The 23,234-nt window shown below is 48.3% G+C and overlaps 1 protein-coding gene across 1 annotated transcript in view; it reads right to left on the bottom strand.

Annotated features, from left to right (window-relative positions):
• Positions 1–23,234, bottom strand: part of SMIM10L3 (small integral membrane protein 10 like 3) — a 358,844-nt gene that overhangs the window by 18,375 nt on the left and 317,235 nt on the right. The window contains exon 5 of the mRNA XM_078665141.1: positions 21,883–22,063. Coding sequence (XP_078521267.1) covers positions 21,883–22,063 — 181 coding nt within the window. The remainder of the gene's footprint in view (positions 1–21,882; positions 22,064–23,234) is intronic.

Below are 23,234 nucleotides of genomic sequence, written 5' to 3'. Positions count from 1 at the left end.
TGAGTTATTTGGCAGGGACACTTTCACAGCTGGCTTCGTGGTGGAACGAGCACACAGATCCTTGAGGCCTCGGCCCCCCCCCGGGGTTGCCGCCCCGACCCATCATTGCCAGACTCATGAACTTTCGGGACAGGGACGCTGCTCTGAAAGCGGCTCGTGAAGCGGGTGAAGTGAAATGGCAAGGCGGGGTGTTATCTTTCTTTCCAGACTTCACAGTGATGGTGCAGGATGCCCGCCGTAAATACGCAGGTGTCAAGGCCTCGCTGCGTAAACTGGGGTTGCGCTACGGAATGCTGTACCCTGCCAGATTGAGAGTAGACGTAGATGGCCGGTTCCGCATATTTGACTCCCCCACTGAGGCACAAGAATTCTGCCAAGCCTATAAAAACAAAGGGTCGCCGCGGGCCTCGGGAGCGGCGCAGCTGTCCCCACCGCACATAGACTCACAAGCTAGTGTTGACCTTTTTGCTGAGAGCGGACAGGGCTGACTCGTGTCTCCTTTCCTCTAGGCTGCTCACTTTAGCGTTCTGCAGCTAAAGACTTGGATCTTATTGCAGTGTTCTTATAGTCGATACGATTTGAATGTCGACCTGGCTGGGTCGTCTGCATGGCAGAGCGTTGCCTCCCCCCATGGCATGAGCCGCTTGGTGCCTTTTCCTAAGGCTACTTTTCTTTTTCAAGAATTGCATTGGACAATTGCTCTTGTTTGCTAATATTGGTGTTGTTCTTTGGGTTGGGTGGTGCCTCCTGGGATCTAACGAGAGGCTGGGTGGTGGGTGGGTGGGTGGGATTGTTTCATACAACAGTTCTAATGTTCATGAACATGCAATGTTTTTCATTTTGAGAGATGCCTATTTTGCGGGAGGGTGGCGACGGATGCACACACGCTTGTTTACCTATGTTTTATGCGGTTTTGAATGGCTAAGATAGGTCAACAGTCCGGTCCTTCCAGACTGACTCTGATGTCATGGAATGTTCGGGGACTAAATGACACTAGGAAGAGGAGACAGGTCCTGAATTATGCAGCGCGACACGGGGTTGATGTGTTGTTCCTCCAGGAGACACACTTGGGGCGGGCTGATTCCACCTCGGTTGCCAAGGGCTGGGGCGCGCACAGGTATTTCTCTAACTACAGTAGATATGCACGAGGGGTGGCAATTTTGGTACATAGGCGGGTCCCCTTTGTGTTCTCGGACAGCGTACTTGATGAGGAGGGTAGATATGTGGTCGTTACTGGGGCGCTTCTTGGCTTTAAGATTACATTTGTTGGGGTGTATGGTCTCAATATTGATTCCCCCGCCTTGTTCCAAGGTCTCCACGACGTTTTACTGCGCATTGACACTGATATGTTGGTGATGGGTGGGGATTTTATTTTGTTGATGGACCCGGCACGGGACAGCACTTCCACATCCCCAGATTGCAAACCTCGCTCTCGCGCAGTGCTTGCAGACATGTGCGCACACTACCCCCTTATTGATATCGAGGCTCGTCTTCACCCTCACTCGCCCGCTTATACACATTACTCTGGGTATCACAATACTAGTACTAGGATCGACTATTGGCTTCTCTCACCGGGGGTGGCTGGTTGGGTGGATACACATTCGACACTCCCACGCACGTTGTCAGACCACTCTCCTATACTTCTTACTCTACTGGTCCCTAGGCTAGGTGGATACGAGAGACAGTGGCGCTTCCCTGGCAAGGCGTTAGCTGATCCAGTCTTCAAGGAGGACATTCGTACGGCGATAGAGGACTACTTTGAACTCAACACTGGCACGGTTGATACTTGGGCCACATTGTAGGAGGGCTTCAAGGCCACTATTCGAGGGGTGTGCATCACGAAATATGTTGGAGCATTGCGCGAGATCCGTACCACTATGACACGTATCGAGAATGACATTGCCGTGTTGGACAGGGACAAGCTCCCCGACTCCGATGGCGCTACAGAGGCGAAAAGGCTGGGATTGTTGCAGGAGTTCAGGGACGCCGCGGACAGGGAATTGAATTATCTGCACACACAACACTCAGCTAGGCAGCACGGAGAAGGTGACAGACCCGGTAGGCTCCTAGCACAGCTACTGCGCCCGCCCCGTCAGGCTGCATATATCTCTGACTTAGTTGATGACTCTGGCGTTCGCCACCAGACCACCCCTGCCATATGTGATGCCTTTCTATCTTATTACAAAACACTATACACCTCCTCCCTGCCCGAAGATCGTCGTGACCCTGGCCCCTACATCAATGAGATAGCTATGGTATACCTGGAGAAAGGCATGCGGTATTTCCTGGCCGATCCTATCACTCCCGAGTATGTTATTGAGGCCATTGACGCACTGAAGGGCTCTTCGGCTCCGGGTCTTGACGGCTTCTCGGCCGACTTTTACAAGGAGTACAAAGACGAACTGGTGCCCCGCCTGATGGAGGTGTACGCGGAGGCACTGGAGACTGGGGTTTTGCCGCCCACACTTCGGGAGGCGGTGATTGTGCTGCTTCCCAAGCCTGGTCGTGACCCTTCCCTCTGTGGCTCTTACAGGCCCCTTTCGCTACTCAATCTCGATTGCAAGATCTTGGCCAAGGTCCTCGCAATCCGGTTATCGCTGCTAGTGGAGCAGATTATTTCTCCGGCCCAGTCCGGATTTGTCCCCCACTGTTCCACTTCCTTTAATCTCAGGACACTGTTTTCTGTCCTACACAGAATAGACCCGGACACCCCGGCGGCAGCGGTGTTTTTGGACGCCGAGAAGGCGTTTCACTCTTTAGAGTGGCCCTTCTTTCTGTCCATCATGCGACGAATGGGAATGCCCACGATGTTCGTCGCCACTGTAGAACTTCTCTACTCCGCCCCTAGGGCGCGGCTGCGCCTTAATGGCACCATCTCTGACAGTTTCCCGCTCTCGAGGGGCACCCGACAGGGATGCCCTCTTTCCCCACTGCTGTATATTCTAGCCATGGACCCATTGGTTCGTCACTTCCAGGAGAGTCATATGCACCGGGGCCTCCAATTTCGCACGGGCCCGCTCCTAATATCTCTATACGCGGACGATACCATTCTCTATGTCCGGTCCCCTGAGACCAATCTAGAACCCCTCCTTCTGGAGATAGCTCGGTTTAGGGAATACTCGGGCCTTCGTATTAACTGGCGCAAGTCTGATATTTTCCCGCTCACACCCTCTACAGTGCGCTGGGACTGTCTATTCCCACTTGAATGGAATGCAGACTCGGTGAAATATCTAGGTATACATGTTCACTTGGATACAGTCTCCATGGTTCGTCTGAACTATGGCCGGGCGTTAGACTTTCTGGAGGATAACCTTGCCCATTGGCTTCGTCTCCCTATTTCAATGGCTGGCCGCATCGCTATCATAAAAATGATAGTGCTTCCCCGTTTCCTATATTTGTTTAACAACATGCCGATCCCGCTCACCAAAGTCTTCTTCACTCAGCTGCGCTCGCTGCTGCTGTGGTTGGTGTGGGGGGACAAAAACCCGCGAGTTTCCTGGCGGATCCTGACTCTGCCTTATGAACGGGGTGGCTTCGGTGTGCCTGATTTTTATCTTTACTACCCCGTCGCTCAGTGCGCTTACGCATATCCCTGGTTCCACCCTGACGCTCGGATCCCTCATCTGAGACCAGAGGCGGACTTGGCATGGCCTATTACCCTCCGGACGTTGCTACCTAAGGTCTTACCCCGTGACCCTCGAGATATTCAGACCGTCTCCACTACGTCTTGGGCTTGGATGCAGCTGCGTAGACTGCTCCAGCGGGACGTACTATATTCACCAGCTCTCCCACTGCCGAACCCCCACTGGCTCCCTATCACTGCTGAAAAGGTGGTTTGTAACACTCTATCCAAATACCAACTTACCACAATAGGGGATTTGTTCCCAGAGGGACACGTCTTTTCGGTATCGGCCGACCACCGATTTACCGATCGGACGTTCATGGACTCATTCGTTTTGACCCGGTTGCGCTCCATGCTCAGAGCACAGTTCCCCTCTTTCCCGCTTCCTCCGGACGAAATGGAGGCCCTGACTTTCTTGATACAGCCCCCAAATGGTGCGCATGTTGTCTCTAGGTTGTACAGAATCTGTGTAGCGGCTCTTCCTGCTTCGGACGCGCGAGTTCGAGCAGCATGGGAGGCTGATCTGGGCGGCACTATCACTGATGACCAATGGTCCGCTTGCTGCCAGGCCACCAAAGACGTCTCTGTCAATAGCAGACATAAATTAATACATTTCAAGTTTTTGCGGCGGCTGTATTTCACACCGGCCTTGGCTCACAAACTCGACCCAGCGAGGCCACATTGCTGCCCCAAATGCAGGGCCCCACATGCCGACTTTGCACACCTTACCTGGACGTGCCCCAAACTACATGACTACTGGCTGCAGGTGCACCGCATATTGGGTGACATTCTAGAATGTGTCCTACGGCCCATACCAGAGATTGCGCTGCTGGGATATGTTGTTGAATTTCCCCGTACCACGCGGAAACTCGCTGCCATTGGCTTTTTGCTCGCGAAGCGGGAAATTGCTATGCTTTGGGGTTCCAGAAGACTTCCCACCTCCAAAGCATGGCTCCGCAGCCTGGCCCATTGTAATATTAACAGTGTGGAATACTCCGCGCAGATCCCGACGGCCTCGCGCCCTGTCGATATCTGGGGACCATACAGAAAGTACATCAGCAAGCTAACACAGGCTGCACAGTCTCAGGCTGCGAGTTCTATTGTCCCGGAAGGGGTGGGATAGATACTGATCACCCGGCATGGGTGTATTGTCTGCTGAGTCTGGATTGTTTAGTTGTTTTTCTGCGCTGTGGCATAATGTGGAGGGGTGCTACAGATTCCATTGTTGATGATGCCTGGCGACGGGGTGTGTGGTTCCCTGTCTCTTTGCTTACTAGTCTCCGAATGACAAGATTGTTCTACTTGCATTTATTCACATATCACACCGGCGTCCTACGACCGCCTATGCAACCGCTATCACCACCTTGTCATGATTGATGTGTTGATTGTCGCTCTCTCTCTCTCGTTGGCATTTTTCTTTTTGATGTGTTTTGAATTATGTTTATCTCTTTGCATCATCCTCGCATGTGTGCGAACCGCTGACAGAACTGGAAAACGGAAAATGAGGTTTCTAGAATGCGTAACACCGTTCGTCATATTATTGGTCACGTCTTTCAGATGCTTGTTTTGTATTTTTACTAACGAAGTTTCTGATGTAATTTACACGCCATGTGATTGTATGCTTATATGGACCAATCTGATGCAAATAAAGAGATTTAAAAAAAAAAAAAGAAAAAAAAAAAAGGATGTTAGATTTAAACTCTACAGAAGGCAAAGTCAAGTTCAGCAGTTCTGCAGCCTTTTTAATCAGAACATGGTATGGAGCCACATCCTTAGAGGGTGCATCAGAAACTGCAGGCAACCCCCACTCGGGTGAAAATTCCAAACCATTTGCACTATGCAGATCCTCAAAATAATCTTCCTGATCCTGAAGTTCTCCTTCCTCTACTTCTAGATCCTCATACTCCTTCTCTTCCATGAGACGCTGTGCTCTACGCCTCGACCACTCCAACCGAACCGAAGTCGTCGGATTCGGTAGCAACTCCGACGGAGTCGGGGCCGGCGTCGAGTGAGGAGCTGGAACGGCCTGAGGATGGGAAGCTGGTACAGGCGTTGAATCTCGAATCCGATCCCGAGGTCGCTCCGGAATCGGCGAAGCCGTGTGCGGAGTCGATGACCTCGGCGGCGCAGAACCAAGCCATGGTGGATATGGCGTCGGTAAAAACGGCAGAAAAGGCGCCGGGGCGTAAGCTTGAGGAACGCCCAAGTTGTAGGATAATGGACCCATGGGACCAGCCGGTGCACCAGTGGGGTACATTGCCCTGGCATACACGCCATACATTGCATTAAAGAAATGCAAGGGGTCCTGTCCAGGACCAGGAAACGGAGGGTACGAACCCACTGGCTGCCCCAGAGGAGGCTGCTCCGGAACCGTTCCTTCTTGACCCTCCTGTTCTTCTGGGTGATGCACCGGAGACGCCTGAGGATCTTGTACGTCATCCTCCTCATGCGCAGAAGACTGACATGTATCCAGAGTCGGATTTGGTTCCGGATCCGGAGATGGCCCTCGGGACTGAAAAGGTGAGGCTTCACCTTCATGCTCACGAGATGGTGACGGAGACATGAAGTCCTTATGATGCTTACGAGATGAAGACCTCTTCTTCGAATCCGACTCCCTGCCGGAATGATGCCTCGAGCTATGCTTCTTCCTCTTATGTATTTTCTTCGAGGATCCCGAAGCATGACCCGAAGCCGACTCCGATCGGGACCTCGACCTCGACCTCGTCTTCTACTTCGATCTCGACTTCGGCTTCGACCTCGAGCGTCTGGATCTTGACCTCGAAGACCTCTTGGCATCCTTTCCTTTTACCTTGGCCAGAAGGAGTTTAGCCTCTCGTTCACGCAGAGCCTTCGGGTTCATTTTGGAACAGGAACGACAGCCTCCGACATCGTGGTCCGAGCCCACACACCACAAGCAATCATCATGCGGGTCAGTTATGGACATCATCCTGGCACACGAACCGCACTGCTTAAACACTGTCTTCTTCGACGACATCTTCGGCGAAAGACAGTGGCTTGAGAAAGATACAATAACACACAAATAGCAATAAAGTTACTATCAGCAACACAAGAGATCCCAAAAAACGTTAGCGTCGACGACGCGGAAAAAAGGGAACTGATGTCATCACGCCGACGTAGGCCTAATAAGGAGTCGGTGACGTCAGCCGGAGTCGCGCGCGATGCCGTGCTCCTGTGACGTCGTCCACGCCGGCGTGCTACAAAAGAGTTTTCCGAAAGTTGCTGACGCAGGGGGATATTCACAAGGTGAGGAATCCACTGGCAGATGTATCTATCAGAACTTCATATACTGCCATAAGAAGAACAACAAATTCCAATCACTTCTTTCAGGGAACACTATATTGGATGGATGACAAATGGATTCCATAATGACCTGTCTGTCACCTTCATATAACTAAACTCTGGTTGTATTGAGATTTAACACATTTAGGAACAACAATTTAAACAAGAACAGAGGTGACCATGCACTTCCACAAATTTAGATTTGATATGTAAATAGAATGTTGCATTGTTTCATTGTTACCATTTCTTTGTGATGTTTCATAATTTGAAATGTTTAATCATTTTCTTTTGGGGGTATTTTGGCTGAAAAAATAAGTTTAAAAGCAAGAAAATGCCTTAAATTGTTTTGCAAAATCAACACGATCCTTGAAGATTTTAGCCAGAATAAACACAGATAACAAAAATGAGTTAAAAACACCAAAAGTATATCAAGAATCCTCTCATTAAAAAGAACTGACTCTGAGCGGCAACTGCCAGTGTCAGTCATGGCGGATTGGAGGCCTCTAGATCTCTGAATGGCACAGGGTGCTTTTTAACTCATGCTAAGCCTAGCAGACCTTCTTTTCCACTAATTGTAGACAGACTCAAGCAGAAGTTTTGACTTAAGGTATAGCTTTGAATGCAGTATAGTTTTGAATAAGGATTTTTTAAATTTGGAATAGTAAACATTTCTGGAACAATTTGGCATTTGTGTTTTGGAGGCTCTCTACAGCATTGGGTGTGCTGGCCTCAGCAGCCTTTTGTAAATAAGTATACAGATTAAGGGCATCCGGGCGGACGAAGTCAGCCCGCCACCGTAACGGTATGCGGGACCGTCTGCCAGGGGTGCGGCGGTCCCGCACTTGCAATTAGGATGCCACCGTCACTGTGGCATCCCCCATTCCCAGCATTGTGGCGGGCAGTGCTCACAGCAGCACCCGCCACAATGCTGGGAATGCACGTTGTGCATTGGCATGCACAAGGTGACAGGCACTGTGCGGTGCCTGCCACCTTGTCCATGCCAAGGTAGGGGGTACCACAGGTGCCCCCCCCATGTGCACCCCCAAACACCCAGGGGGCCTGCAACAGGCCCCCAACACAGAAGCCTGCATGCCTTTCCATGGCGGCATCCCCGCCATGGAGAGGCCAATTGCCGCCATCATCATAATATAGATGGCGGTGTCTTGCAGACACCGCCACCATATTATACATGTTTTCTGCCTGGTCGATGAGTCGATCGACGGAAAAACGGCGGGCGGTCTTTCCGTCCGCCGCAGAGCCCTCAGTCATCCTAATGTGGTGGGGGGTAATTCATGGCAGGATGGCGGGTGGATTGCCCTCGCTGGGCCGGCGAGGCGATGTGCCCACAATCCGAATGGGCCCCTAAGTGTTCAGGGTTCCCCCAGCTGCAGGGAGTCAGTCTAACGTTTATTGTCATCCATGAAGATCCTTCAATGGAGAATGGTTAATTCTCATAACTATCATATTTTTTGTTTTGAACAAAGTCTGTAAGATTTTTGAATGCATAACAATTGTATTTTACTAAGTTTAAAAGCTGAGGTAAAGGCTAAAGGGAAAGGAAAAGTTACCTATGTGTACTCCAAAATTCTCTACATTATAGATATCTTTAATGAAGTCATGCATGTAACAATGATTTCCACCTCCATGCACGGATCTGGGAGTACTTTAATTTTCAAAAATTAAACTTCTAAGGGACCTGTTCACAAACTGCATGTTGTAGTTTATATAGTAGTATTAAGGTAGTACTACTCACGTTCTACAAAATGCTTTTCAGAAAATGATGCACCGAGATCTCAACCTCATCTATCTTTTCTCTCCGATATCTGCCATGATGGTTGTGATCTCCACATACGTAGGTATATGTTTCCCAAACTAAGGTGGGGACCACAAGGGGGACTCAAAAATTACGAATACTTACTACTAAATTTAAGGGAAGGCTTACGGAGAAACATGCTAATACAAACACAAACCCACCAAAGAGTAAGACCCATTTCTATGGACTTTTTGCTTGTAGTATATGGACAATTTAGGATTCGTTTTTCAGACTGAAAATGGGAAAATAAAGTGCAACGCGGAATCGCATATTTAACTTTTGTTTGAGTTTCTGCTTTTGCAATATTTATTTTCACCGACTGGGCAGGATTAAAAGATACATGCCTGCATCAAAGATAGTCCCGGAAAGGTAAGCTTGACATGTATTCTGATTAATGCCCCGTCAGCAGCACTGTAATTGGGAAAGTGTTTTTACCAGCACCGAAATAAAGAATAAATGCTGTGTTAATCATAAAGGTAACTTTTTTATTTGTTTAAGAAAGCTACATTTCCTGCAAATGAAGTCAGCCGTGTGAATTACAGTACATATTTTACAGCGAAGACCTCTTTTTGTGAAATACGAGCTTTGAAACCATTGGCAAACAGTCAATAAAAAGGTGTTACTCTGTAATATATGTATTTATACCATGACAGTGAATATAAATGTGGCCCAATGACTCAAAAAAAGGGGTGTCATAAAAGTGACTGTTACCATTTTAATGGAATTACACCAAACTTGACATAAAAGAATATTTTTACTCAGGAAAGTATTTTTCTGATACGGTGTGAACCCATTGAGTAGTTTAATAGGAAATAGCATTAAAAAAAACGATTTGAAGTGGGCTTCAGAGGGTAAAAAGATGTAGGGATACCTAGACCATTAGTCTACAAAGCAAAGCATGGACTAAATTAAAAAACATAAACACGTCCTATTGGCTAAGACATCTTTTTCTCCTTTGGTGTATTTTGGGTCTGTAAACTCAATGATCTAAAGCTCTCTGTTTGGCTGCACGAAATAGAGACAACTCCATTGTGGCAGCCATTACAGAACATGAGGCTCTGTCCACACACCCTGAAAATAAAAATGAATGAGGACACAAGCGGGAAGGGAAAGCATCCACCCCCTGGCTCACGTAGGTGGTTCCCATAGGGATGCCCCGGATGTAAAAAAAAAATTGTCAGGGAGTTGGTGGACCCCAAAGCAGTGTTCACAAACCCCAGCGCTACTCCAAAGTCTGTGAGCACTTCCTTTAGGAACTCTAGTTCAGGATCCGTAAACTCGCACAGGCTTGTGGGTCCTTGTTGCAACTCCTGCAGAGTCTGCTGACCTAGTAACGCTTCTGTGAATCCTTGGGTAGTCCAGCAAGGGGGTACAACTCCATGTGGATTTGCAGGCTCAAACAAGCATCTACGAACTGGCAGCAAGCCTCTGTTTGGCAGCCCAGAGGCAGTGCGCAATGGGTGTTGGCTGATTGTGGTGGGTGGGTGCATGGCCTAGTTGCAGTCCAGGCCCTTCAGTCATCCTTTGCTGTGCACAGACAAATACAATGCTTATGACCTTACAATACGTAAACCAATAGGAGACAACACCCAAAAGCACAAAGTAATAATTAATAACCAGACATACTCGGACCAATAAAAAAATGATATATTCATAGCCATCTCATTCATAGGTTCTCCATAGGCCAGTATGGGCAGTTAGAATATTAAATCTTATAATCCTAACTGACTCAGGGAACATGGTAGAAATTCGAGTTTAGTATGCCTGAACTCAGAATGATAAAATACATCTTTTAGCGCAGTTGGTTTTAACATTCTGTGTTTGAAAATATCACTTTTAGAAAGTAGGTATTTTTTTGTCTAACTATCCAAGCCTGCCTCTACTAGGTTGTGTATTCCTTGTCTGGAGTTTGAGTGACAGTGCTGGGGGATTCAAAGAGACAGGGCGAGTCAGCCCAGTGGTGAATAGAGAGATCTGCATCCAGATGGGAGGGATGAGTTGCACCTGGGACCTGAATAGGGCTGTGCATTTCCTCCACAATGCCAGCTCCACCCCCTGTGGTGCGTCTGATGTCTCTGCCCTGCACTGTGAAAGGAGAGAAGGAATCATGTCAACAGAATGCTCCAAGGCTGTGCCTTTCCTCCACAATGCTGGCTCCACCTCTTGAGGGGCGTCTGATGTTTCTGCCCTGCACTGTGAAAGGAAGAAATGCGTTACTTACCTGTAACTGCAGTTATCCAGTATTGGTATCTTTCATAGATTCACATGCCTGAATCATTCCCCGTCGTCGGGGTGGGAGTCCCCGGTATATAAAATAGTAATGTCCTAAAGACATATATATATATGTATGTATACTAATAGGCCAGAGGCCTCACATTAGTAACCTATCTGAGTCCTTTTGTAAAAAAGGACCAAACTTTGGCCAGGAGCCAATCAGCTACTACCACCCTCTAGAACCTTCCTGGAAGGAGCCCTAGTCCCTCGGATTTTCGTAAGCACAGTGCTAAGTAGTACCTACTGAGAGAACCAAGGTGAGCCCTTCCAGGGGAGGCGGGTGGGTTGCATGTGAATCTATGAAAGATACCAATACTGGATAACTGCAGTTACAGGTAAGTAACGCATTTCTTATGCAGTATTATGGGTATCTTTCATAGATTCACATGCCTGAATCAGAGTAGCGAGTAGTAGGCAACACATTTCTTATAACATAGTATGTAAGACACATGATAATAACTTATCAATAGTGTAACGAAAGAAACTGCAAACAGTAGCAGGATAAGAAATGTGCAAACAGTAAAATGGAAAGGTGGGATGAAAGGAAGAAGGCTCACCTCTAATGGAATAGATGACGGAGCACCGCCTGTCCCACTGCTGCATCCTTCAGAAGTTCAGAATCCAAGCAGTAGTGCCTGGTGAACGTATGTGGTGTTTTCCATGTCGCCGCTCTGCAAATGTCGACAATGGGCACCCCAGAAAAGAGCGCCATGGAGGTGGAAACCGCTCTAGTGGAGTGAGCCCGAACCTTGGCGGGCAGAGGATGACCCGCTTGTAGGTGGCAGAAGGCGATAGCTGCAGAGATCCATCTTGAAATGCTCTGCTTTGTCAATGGTGGGCCCTTCCTGGGCCTGCTGAAGGCAATAAATAATTGGTTGGATTTGCGAAATTGTGCCGTTCTATGAAGGTAGAATTTCAGACATCTCTTCAGATCTAAGGAATGTAGAGATCTTTCCGCCATTGAAGATGGATTAGGGAAGAAAGATCTCAGGACAATAGGTTTGTTTAGATGGAGAAGTGTGGCTCACTGGTTAGAGGCGGCAGACCCTGAAGCAGAGGTCAGACCCGGGACCAGGGTTCAATTCCCGACGCGGCAGGGTCTTGAGCCCAAATATCCACGGACTCGATAATTCTCGTTTCGGTGCCTACTCGAGTCACAGGTTCACACTCTGCAGCTCTGGGCATTAGCTTGCTTAATCTCCACTACGGCCCCCCCCCCCCCGCGGCGGGATGCCTGGCTTTCACCTTGGGGATGCCCAGTACGGGTATCTCACAGGGAAAAACCAGGACGGGTTCCCAAGGCAAGCGCCGAGATGCCTACGGGTAATCGAGCGCTATATAAGAACGCATAATAATAACAATAATAAAAGCAGACGGAACCTTTGGTATGAATTTGGGGTTAGTCCTTAGAATGACTCTGTCCTGTTTGAACTGAAGGAACGGGTCCTGAATACAGAAAGCCTGTAGCTCGCTTACCCACCTTACTGACGTGAGAGCTAGCAAGAGGGCTGTTTTCCATGACGAATATTTGAGATCCGCTTTATGTATCGGCTCGAAGGGGTGTTTCATCAGCTGCGCTAGGACAATGTTGAGCTGCCATGTAGGTGGTAAAGGTCTAACTGGAGGATAAGTCCTGAATAAGCCTTTCAGAAACTGCTTGATCAGTCTATTGGACCATAGAGAAGCACCAGACGAAGAGCGTCTGAATCGAGATATGGCTGCCAGGTGGACCTTGATTGAGGCATGGGCCAATCCAGAGGTGGCTAGATGGAGCAGGTAGGGCAGCAGTTGTGCTGGAGATGACGAGAACGGGTGCAGTTTGTTAGCTTTACACCATAAACAGAATCTCTTCCACTTAAGGGAATATGTCTTATTGGTACTGTCAGCCCGGGCCCGGGCCAGGACGACCCTGCAGTCCTGAGGGATATCTAAGTCCTGGAACTCTCTGAACTCAGGAGCCAAGCCGATAATCCGAGAGATGTCAGATCTGGATGCTGGACTTGCCCCTGGTTCATGGTGAGGAGATGCGGGTAAGGCCTGAAAGGAATCGGAGGCTCCAGCGATAGAAGGTGGAGTTCTGTTTCCGGAGGACCCTGGGGATCAGGGGAAATGGTGGAAAAGCATAGGCAAAGGCGTTGCACCATGTCATCGAAAATGCATCCCCTGGAGACCCCTTCTGGGGAAGTCAGCTTGCGTAATGTTGGCATTTTGCGTTGATCTTTGTCGCAAACAGATCCACATTTGGTTTGCCCCATCGGGAGAACACTGCGTCGAGGGCCTGTTGGTCGAGTTTCCACTCGTGGCAGATGGTCCGTTGCCTGCTTAGAGAGTCCGCCAGGGTGTTGTCCGCTCCTGGGATGTACTCTGCCCTGAGCGAGATGTTGTGTTGGAGTAGCCACTTCCAAATTCGCTGCGATTCTTGAGACAACGTCATGGATCGGGTTCCCCCTTGCTTGTTTAAGTAGTGCATTGTGGTGGTGTTGTCCGTCCTCACAAGCACCGGGGAGTTCCTGATTCTGGGCAGGAAAGCTCGAAGAGCCAGGTACACTGCCCTTAGCTCTAGGAGATTGATGTGGAGCACCTTCTCGGCTGGCGACCACTGACCATGTATTTGAAGTTCCTGTAGGAACGCACCCCACCCGTCCAATGATGCATCTGTTGTTATCACGTGTGGGGAGATCGGAAGGAGGAATGGAAGGCCTTGGTTCAGGTTTTTTATTTGAAGCCACCAGTTCAGGGCCTTCACCATGAACGGGGTGATCCTGAGTCGATCGTCGAAGGATCCCGTACTTTGAACCCACTGAGCTGATAACGCCTCCTGTAAGGGACGCATACGGAGGCGGCAGTGTGGGATTAGGAGGATGTTGGAGGACATCATTCCTAGCAGTGACTTGAAAAGTCGCACTTTGATGGATTTTTTTAGTTGAATGTGTGTTGCCAGCGACCTCAGTTTGGCCTGACGTTCCAGTGATGGAAAGGCCTTTTCTTGATGTGTGTCCAGAATTGCTCCCAGGAAAATGAGGCGTTGAGAGGGCTGCAGTACTGACTTTTCCTGATTGAGTGTAAGTCCTAGACTCTCGAATAGCTGAAGACAGGCGTTCGAAGACCTGTTCACGCCTTCTAGAGTGGGGGACTTGATGAGCCAGTCGTCCAGGTAGGGGAATACCTGGTGATGCTGCTGGCGAAGGTAGGCTGCCACTGGGGATAGGCATTTTGTAAAAATGCGTGGCGCCGACTTTAGGCCGAATGGCAACACTCTGAACTGATAATGTCTGCTCGCCACTGTGAACCTTAAGAACTGGCGGTGACTTTTGTGAATGAGTATATGGAAATAGGCATCCTGGAGGTCTAAGGACACCATGAAATCCCTGGAATTGAGCAGTTGTAACACCTCTTGAATGGATACCATACGGAACGATTGCTTTTTGAGGTATGTGTTGAGGTTCCGTAGATCCAGTATAGGTCTCCATTTCTTCTCCTTTTTTCGTATCACAAAGAACCTTGAGTAGAATCCTTTCCCCCTCTGACCTCTGGGAACTCTTTCCACGGCTCCCTTTTGAAGCAGTAGTGAGAGTTCCGCTTGAAGAAGATGAAGATTCCTGTGTGGCATGGGACATGGAGGGTTCGAAGGAGGAGTGTCCACAAACTCCAAAGTATGCCCGAATCGAACCAGTTGGAGAACCCAACGATCCGTAGTTATTTTCTGCCAATTGTGGAGGAAGTTGGAAATTTTCCCTCCAACCACGTAACATGGAGAAGAAACGGAGGCCTGTTTGAGAAAGAAGTCACTGTCTTCTGGGGGGTTCTTTCTTCCCCCCTCTCCCTCGAAAGGAGGACTTATTGTAAGAAGACTGGCCTTGTTGCTGCCTCTGCTGGTATTGAGGTTTGTATTGCTGGGACGAGCCATAGGAGGATTTGTACCCCTGGTATCCACCTCTTGTTTGCTGGCCTCTTCCTCTGGAGCCCCGAAAGGAAGTATTCTTGTACTGGAGTGTTCCAAGGGATCTTGCGGTCTCTGTATCTTTCTTGATACCCTGGAGCATCTCGTCTATATGCTTTCCAAAGAGAAGCTCGCCGTCGAACGGCATGTCCAGTACCTTGGCTTGGACTTCCGGCCGGAAAGATGTAGCTTTCAGCCAGCCTTGGCACCTAAGGACAGCCGCCCCCGCCAGCTGGCGAAATCCTGTTGAAGCGATATCCATCGCCACATCGATAATCTCTGAGGCGGAGCGCTCTCCTTCAAGTAGAATTTTCTTGACCTCGTCTTTCTGCTCCTCTGACAGTGAGCCTAGGTATGGGGCTACATCTGCCCACATCTGGCGATTGTAGCGTCCCAAGAGCGCAAGCGAGTTTGCCGCTCTGACGTTAATGGCCGACATCGACGAGAATCTTTTCCCGATGTTATCAAGTCTACGGCCTTCCTTGTCCGGAGGCGCAGTCAGTGCAGCAGCCGGATTGTGTTATCTCGGAGTCCGGTTTAGTATGGCCTGTAAGGCATGCCGGTGTCTTGTCCGGGGCCTTGTATTTTTTATCAAGTCTGGCCGGCACTGGAATGAGAGATGAGGGGTTCTGCATTATCTTTACTCCCTGGTCCCAGATATGGTCGATAATTGGTATTGACCGGACCGTCTTCTTGAATGGCTCCTTAAAGTCGTATAAGAAGCAGTCCTGAGGTTGTGTGGTCATTTCTATATTGAACCTTGCTGCTGCACGTTCTATAATATTGTGAAACTCCCAATGCCTTCCGGGGGGGGGAGTCCGCCTGAGCCTGGTCAGGGGAAGCTGGATGTGAGATGATGTATTCGTTCCACTCGTCATCCTGTATTTCTCCCTCTTCCTGTTGACCCTCCTCGTCTTCTTCCACTGCCTCCTCTTCGTCCGAAGATTGTTGCGGAGGCAGAGACACAGGATCTGGGGTAATCACCAGTGGAGGTGGTCTATGGCGAGGAGGAGGAGCTGACGACACAGCTTGAGGTGGCACCACTGGAGGTGTCGGAGTAGGTGGGAACCGTTGTTTGTAATCCGCTATAAGGAATTGGAGGTCCGTGACAATTGAAGCCGGGAGGCACACCATAGGCTGTGCAGGAGGAGGCGAATGGTATTCTTCCTGATATGGAATTTCTTCCTGATCCATATCTTCGTTGTCCGAACTCTCATGTACTTTAACAAGCAGCTGTGATGGGCTTGTTGCGGTTGAGAACATAGCGCCGTCTTCATACTCCTCAGTCTCCAGTAAATTAGTCGGCGGCAGTGGCTGGACTCTGCTAGGAGACGTCGCTTCTGGCATCAGCGTATGCGATGACATCCTGAAGTGTGTATAGATACACTTCAGCTTGGGAGATCCTTCCGTCGACGGGGTGGTCGTCGACGGTGGGAAACTAACGGCCACCGCAGACTTCTCTGTCATTTGTACCGACGACGATGCCGTAGACGGTATCATCGTCGACGGTAGTTTCTTCATCGACGGCAGTGTTGACGTCTTCGTCGACGGCAGTGTTGACGTCTTCGTCGACGGTACTGTCGTCGACGGTCTCGTCGTTGACGGCTTCGTCGACGCTGGTGTCAACGGCTTTGTCGACGCTGGTGTCGACGGCTTCGTCGATGACTTCGTCGACGAGGTTGTCGTCGACGTCGAAGGTACTTTCGTCGACGACGGTGGCTTCAGCTTCGTCGACGAAGGAGCTGTCGACGACGGCGACGTCGTTGACGACCTTTTAACAGGAATTATAGATGTTATAGACCTACCAGACGACGACGAAGTTGAAGTAGAGGTCGTCAAGGTGGTGAAGGCAGAACCTGTCGACGTAGAGATAGTGACTGTCAACGCTGTCACAGGCATGGCAGAAGACACTAGCCCAGGCTTTTTGAAGGTGGTTTCCTGAGGAGAAATCTTCACTGCCATGGTCTTTGGTCGACCCTCTGAAGACTTAGGCGTCTTCTTTTGAGGAGGCAAAGTAGACGGACCTGGAGATGTCTGTCTGGGCCTTTTAGAAGAGGAGTGTGAGCTCCTAAAGGAACACTCGCTCTCACCTGAAGAGACTATTTGATCCTTGTCCTTCAGTCTCTGAAGCCATAGAAGCAGGCGTCCCTCTCTGTCTTTTAGTGTCTTGACAGAGAAAGTGTGGCAGACCTTGCAGTCCTTGGCAGAGTGGTCAGGGTAGAGACAGTAGAGGCAGTCTTCATGTTTGTCATCTACGTGCAGTCTCAGCTTCTTACACGAGGCGCAAGGTCTGAAGAGCCCTTTTTTAGCAGTGGTAGACATAGGAGACTCTAGCTCTCCTTACAGGAGTAAATAAATAGAGAAAAATATGGATAAGATCCAGAAAAACCAGAAACCTGAGCAGAGCTCAGTGGAGACTCCCTTAGCACGACGTGCGGTAGAAAATCTGAGGGACTAGGGCTCCTTCCAGGAAGGTTCTAGAGGGTGGTAGTAGCTGATTGGCTCCTGGCCAAAGTTTGGTCCTTTTTTACAAAAGGACTCAGATAGGTTACTAATGTGAGGCCTCTGGCCTATTAGTATACATACATATATATATATATATGTCTTTAGGACATTACTATTTTATATACCGGGGACTCCCACCCCGACGACGGGGAATGATTCAGGCATGTGAATCTATGAAAGATACCCATAATACTGGATAAAGAAGGATTCTTGTCAACAGAGTGCTCCAGAACTGGTTTGGACTGGGCAAAGGCCCCTCTGCCCTCAGAGGATAAAGAATTTTGGGGTATAAATATTGGGACCCTGATCCCAAGAAATTCGATCACTTTTGGACTACAAGAAGACACCTTTGCTGAGGAGAGGAACCTGAAGAAACTGAAGAGAGACTGTCCCTAAGATGAAGTGCTGCTTGGGGTATTGGCCTGTAGTGGTTGCCTGACTGCCAAAGAAAGGAGAAAGGACTTTCTGTGCACTTTATTCGATTTGTGAAAGATCTCCAAGGGTTTGGAAGAGAGCTTGCCCCCTGACCGAAGTCTCAGAACCAGTAAACTTCACCAGCCTTTGTGGATTGCTGCTGGAAACGCTGTTTCAGTGGCTACAGAGGCAGGGAGCTGTGACCGACTCTCACGACCGGCCCAGTGTCTTGTAGGCACCGCATCGAACAAAGTCTGCATCGAACAACGCAAGCTCTGAGCTCACCGACTCCGTCCTGACGCTGTTACCGAGCCGTTGCCTGCACCGTGACTTGTGGACACCGCGATGTGCAATGCCTCGCTACACCAAATCCAACTGGTCTGACCTACGCGGTCACTGTGCTGACGTCAAGTCCTGTGAACGCATCTGAGTTGGGCACCGCTCGCACGCTTAGCGACGCACCGCCCGACTCGTACCGCTGTGACCGTGTCTGTCGACACTTGAGTTGGCCCATACCGACGCGGTCCGCTGTGTTATTTCAGCAATGCTGTAGCCGGACAGGGCTACCGACTCGCACAGAACTTTGATTTAAGCATTTTTAACAAGAACTCTTGATTTCTAATAGTATTGTGGATTATTTTTGCCGTTTATGGTCTTGTGGTAACTATATAAAAGATACTTATTTTTATAAATATACAACATGTGTGGTGTCCATTTGTAGTGTTGTCACTAGATTACTGTATGTGTTCACAAATGCTTTACACACTGCCTCTGAGATAAGCCTGTCTGCTCGTGCCAAGCTACCAAGGGGGTGAGCAGGGGTTATTTTAGGAGTGTACCACCTTACCCTGACTAGAGGAGAGGGTCCCTATTTGTCACAAGTACCTACCTGTGCGAACTAAAGACCCCCAATTCTAACAATGTTATTGCAGTCTTGTGGCAGATTTAGGTGTCTGTACTGCACTGGCTCAGGAGCCAAGCAGCCAAGTTAAAAAAGACCTCCAAACTTCGTTAGCAGGTCTAGTCAGCATGTCAGCTTGAGATGTGGATGGGCGGACTAGTGAAGGAGGTCTATGAACCACCATTGACGCAGCCACTCTGAAGCTATTAGGATCATCTTGGCTCTTGAGTGGGACAACTTGATGAGGACTCATAGAATCAGAGGAATCAACTGAAAAGCATAGAGAAATCTGCTAGATCAGTTGATCCACAGGGCATTCCCAGTATCCCTGGCTGGAAGCACCTCGCAGCAAAGCCTCCGCATTTTTTGTTTGCTGCGGTAGTGAACAATTCGATGGCTGGGGTGCTCCACTCATGGTTTTCTTGTAGAAGCCTGCTGAGAATCTGCCTGAGCATTATGGACACCTGGAAGGTAAGTTGCGTTGATCGTTAGGTTCCTGGCTATGAGCTATTTCCAGATTGTTTGGGCCTCGTGAGACATGGGCCTGGACTTCGTCCCTCCCTGCTTGTTGAGTTAGTACATGGTGGTTGTATTGTTTGTCTGAGCAAGCAGGGAGTGGGATTCGAACGCCTTCAGCGCTAGCTGGACTGCGCGTAGCTCAAGGAGAATGATATTATATGGTGTCCCTCTCTGTGACCACTTGCCCTGAAACTGGAGGTGAAACATTTAGGCTTCCCATCCCAGTAGTGAGGCATCCATCATTAAATGTTTGAGGAGGAACCTTTTGATAAATTGGCATCTCTCAAAGCAGGTTTGTTGGAGGACACCACTATTTCAGGAACAGCTTTGCATGAAGGGATAATTCTATCTCATCACAATTGCCCGTCAGTTGGTCCCACTAGTCCTCGAGACATTCCTACAGAAGTCGCATGTGGAGACAGACATTCAGTGTGAGGAAGATGCAGGAGGTCATCGAATTGAGGAGAGAGGATCCTGTTCTCACCGTTGGATGGAAGGCTTTCATGAGAGAGTGACACTTCCAAAGCATTGATAAGCGTCTCTCCTCCAAAGGACACACTCTTGCCTGCATTGTGTCGATGGAGTCTCCCAGATAATGTAAGGTTGGAACCGGAACAAACGTTGACTTGTAGTTGAAATGAAGGCCTAACATTTGAAGGTGATTGCAAGTCCAGTTGTAGTGAAGCTGAGCTTCCTGAGATGTTGACGTCTTGATTAGCCAATCCTCTAGGTATGGGTAGACTAATATTTTGTGCTTTCTGAGATGGGCAGCACCACTGCCATGCACTTGGAGAATGTTCTGGGTGGTGATTTCATACTAAATGGAAGCAATTGGTACTGATAGTAGTCTTGTCCACTACGAACCTCAAGAACTTTCTATGCTTTCTGGTGATTGGAACATGAAAGTATATGTCTTGAAGGTCGATGGAACAGAGCCAATCTCCCTGGTTTAAATGGAGATAGATTTGATGTCATGTCTGCATCCAGAACGTCTGTCACCGAATTCACTTGTAGGCTGTTTTGAGGTCAAGCATGGATCTGAATTTGTTTTTGTCATTCTATTTCACCAGAAAGTACCTGGAATAAATGCTTGTTCCTCGTTGTTGGTGAGGAATGGGTTCCACAGCCTGCTTTTGTAAGAGGATGTGATCTCTGACCATAAAAACGGGAGTTGGAAACTGGTCAGTTTCGGAGGTATGGATGGTGGAGGACTGGTGAACCTGAGACAATATCCATTCTGCACAATATTTAAAACCCAGGTGTCTTGTGTTATGTTTTGCCACTCTGCCAGATAACAAGAAATGCTTCCCCCCCCCTCCCACTGAAGTGGTTAACAGAAAAGGGGGAAGTAATAATTCAGAGTTTTAATCCTGATGGTTGCTTGCCTACTTGAGCAGGCAACTGGGATGGTCTACCACTATTCTGCTTCCTTTGGTATGACTGATAAGGTATTTAGTGCTATTGCTGTCCACCGTCTTGTTGGCGTCCTTAACAGCACTGAGAGGTTTGAACCCTCTGCAAATAGATATGGCTCTGGTAGGGATAGAAAGTTTTCTCTGCTCTCTAGGTCCTCTAAGGGAACTGCCATTTCTGCTTTCATTCCAGGGGCAGCTGCTCGGGGAACGAAACAGTGGGGCAGTTGTGGGGGATGGGCGGAGGAAAACAAAAAAAAGCACTTGCAAAATAAATATATAAATGTTACCGGTCGACGCGTTGCTACTCACCTTTTTTTAATAATGTTGGGTGCATAGGTGTATGTATGAATGTTTATTTGTGTGTGCGTGCATGCTGTGGATAGGTGTGTGTGTGTGTGTGTGTACGTGCTGAGTGTGAGTATACATGTGTGCATGTGAAAGTGGGTACCTGTGTGTGTGCATGCACCACTCCTGCACATTACAGGACTCCACTGATCAAAAGTTACTAAGGATGCAGCAACACGTGCTGCCAAGCAGTGGAAAGCAGTTCACAAAGGTTGCCTGGTCACATTTCTGTGGATTACTAGTATATTTGGGTGTTAAACCAGTACAATTGTGGTGAAACCTATGCCCAGACGGTGTTAATGAGTGTAAAAATGATAAAATAATCAAGTAATACTGTCTCAAAATGTGCAACATTACACAGAATAACTTTAACTAGTACATAACTTAGTCAGTGCTGCAGCATAATTTGTCCCCACCCCCGTGCCACATAATTCCAGCAGTGGCCCTGCCTATAGGAGCTTGAAGAAATAAAAGATGTAGGGACAGGACAGCCTTACTGCACCACTTTTCATGACACATGGGAATTCCCTGTATACATACTCCTTTAAAACAAAATACTAAAAAAATCAAAAGAGCGCGTATATATTAAAACAAAACACATTTGAGATCTTTTGGAAAACGCAAGTTCTCAACAATAGTTCTTAGGAGAGAACAGTGCTTTGTTGCTACATTCGCCAGGTTGGAATACATTCCGGAACCTTCTGTTCAAGTCTCACATCGCAAATCGTTGATATATAGGAGTCCGAGTGTGGTGAATTTGGAGGTTTCGTTCACAGAGCAATATCGGTAAAAACGTAGTTTAATTTCATATTCTACACATATTAGAAACATTACCGTATGTAACAGCCAGATGAAATGCACTGGCGCCGCCACAGTCGAGATTCAGCGCATTTACATGAATTCTGGGAAAGCTTAGCAACATGGACACGATGCGCGTGTTTCCAAAGGTCACGGCGGCGTGAAGGGGCGTGTTTCCGTTCTCTGCCATCTGGTTTATATCAGGCTTCTGAAAGAGCTAGAAACAAATAACACGATTACCTAATTGCCTGTCTGTTCGCTTCAGTAACACTATGTCAGAGCTCAGGAACCAGCAGGTGGACTTTGGGCGTAAATACGTATTCGAGATCCCATGTGAGGAAATCGAACTCAGGGTGTAACAGCTGTGCTGGCCGTAGTGCAAACTTATGTATGAATCCATCCAGGAATGTGACCGCTGCTGGGGTATAACGTCATCTATCCTACTAAACTTCTAAGAAAGAGAACACCATTTGCTTTGGATAATAAAAACTGTTAGGACTAGAGTGACCACATGGCATGGGTGCAAATTCAGGACGGTAAGTGTAAAAATTCAGGACAGAGGGGCCTATTAGCAAGAAATAGCTATATTTATCGCTAAGCGTGGTTAGCGACTTTTCTTTTGTCGCTGGCTATCGCTGGATATTTTAGCGGAGAAAACATGCTATTAGCAAAGTTTTTCTCCATTGTGCTAAAATATCCAGCGATAGCGGCGAAATGCGAGAATATCGCTGGAAATCCAGCGATATTCTAGCATTAACGCCAATGGGGTCTTAATCTGATAATCCACCCCCCATTGACTATACAGGTAAGTCAACTTTTTAGCAGGCGTTAGTTTATAGCGATAGGTGATAGCTGTGTTAGCGACTGTTTTCAGTCGCTAACAGTTTGGGTACGCCCACTTTGCATGTCATTAGCGATAAATATCGCTGACATGCAAAGCGGGGACCAAACCTGTAGCTATCGCCTAAAAGCTGTCGCTAACTGCCGTTAGCGACAGCCTGCTAATAGGGTGATAAAAATATCGCCGCTTTATCGGGAAAAAGTCCCGCTAAAGCGGCGATATTGCCCTTGCTAATATGCCCCAGAGGGTTAAAATTCAGGACAAAAATTCAAGACAGAAGGTCAAAATTCAGGACAAAACTTTGGGACAAAAGGTACGTTTTACAGACACATCAGAGGAAGTTGTGGGATAGAATAAAAGTAAGTAAATAGACAACCACTTAAGTACAAGTCAAAATACGTTTTATATTAGGTCGAGACAGTCGTACACTACCGTTTTTCGGTATGCACGCAGCTTTGAGCAACTGTGCAGGTCTTTTTGTGATATTTCATATGATAATGATCTATTTATATGGTTACTGCACCGGGTTGTCCAGTCTTGATAATTT

Source organism: Lissotriton helveticus, chromosome 10, assembly GCF_964261635.1.
Source record: "Lissotriton helveticus chromosome 10, aLisHel1.1, whole genome shotgun sequence".
In the NCBI taxonomy this organism is placed as follows: domain Eukaryota; kingdom Metazoa; phylum Chordata; class Amphibia; order Caudata; family Salamandridae; genus Lissotriton; species Lissotriton helveticus.
This window is presented reverse-complemented; position numbering and strand designations above follow the sequence as displayed.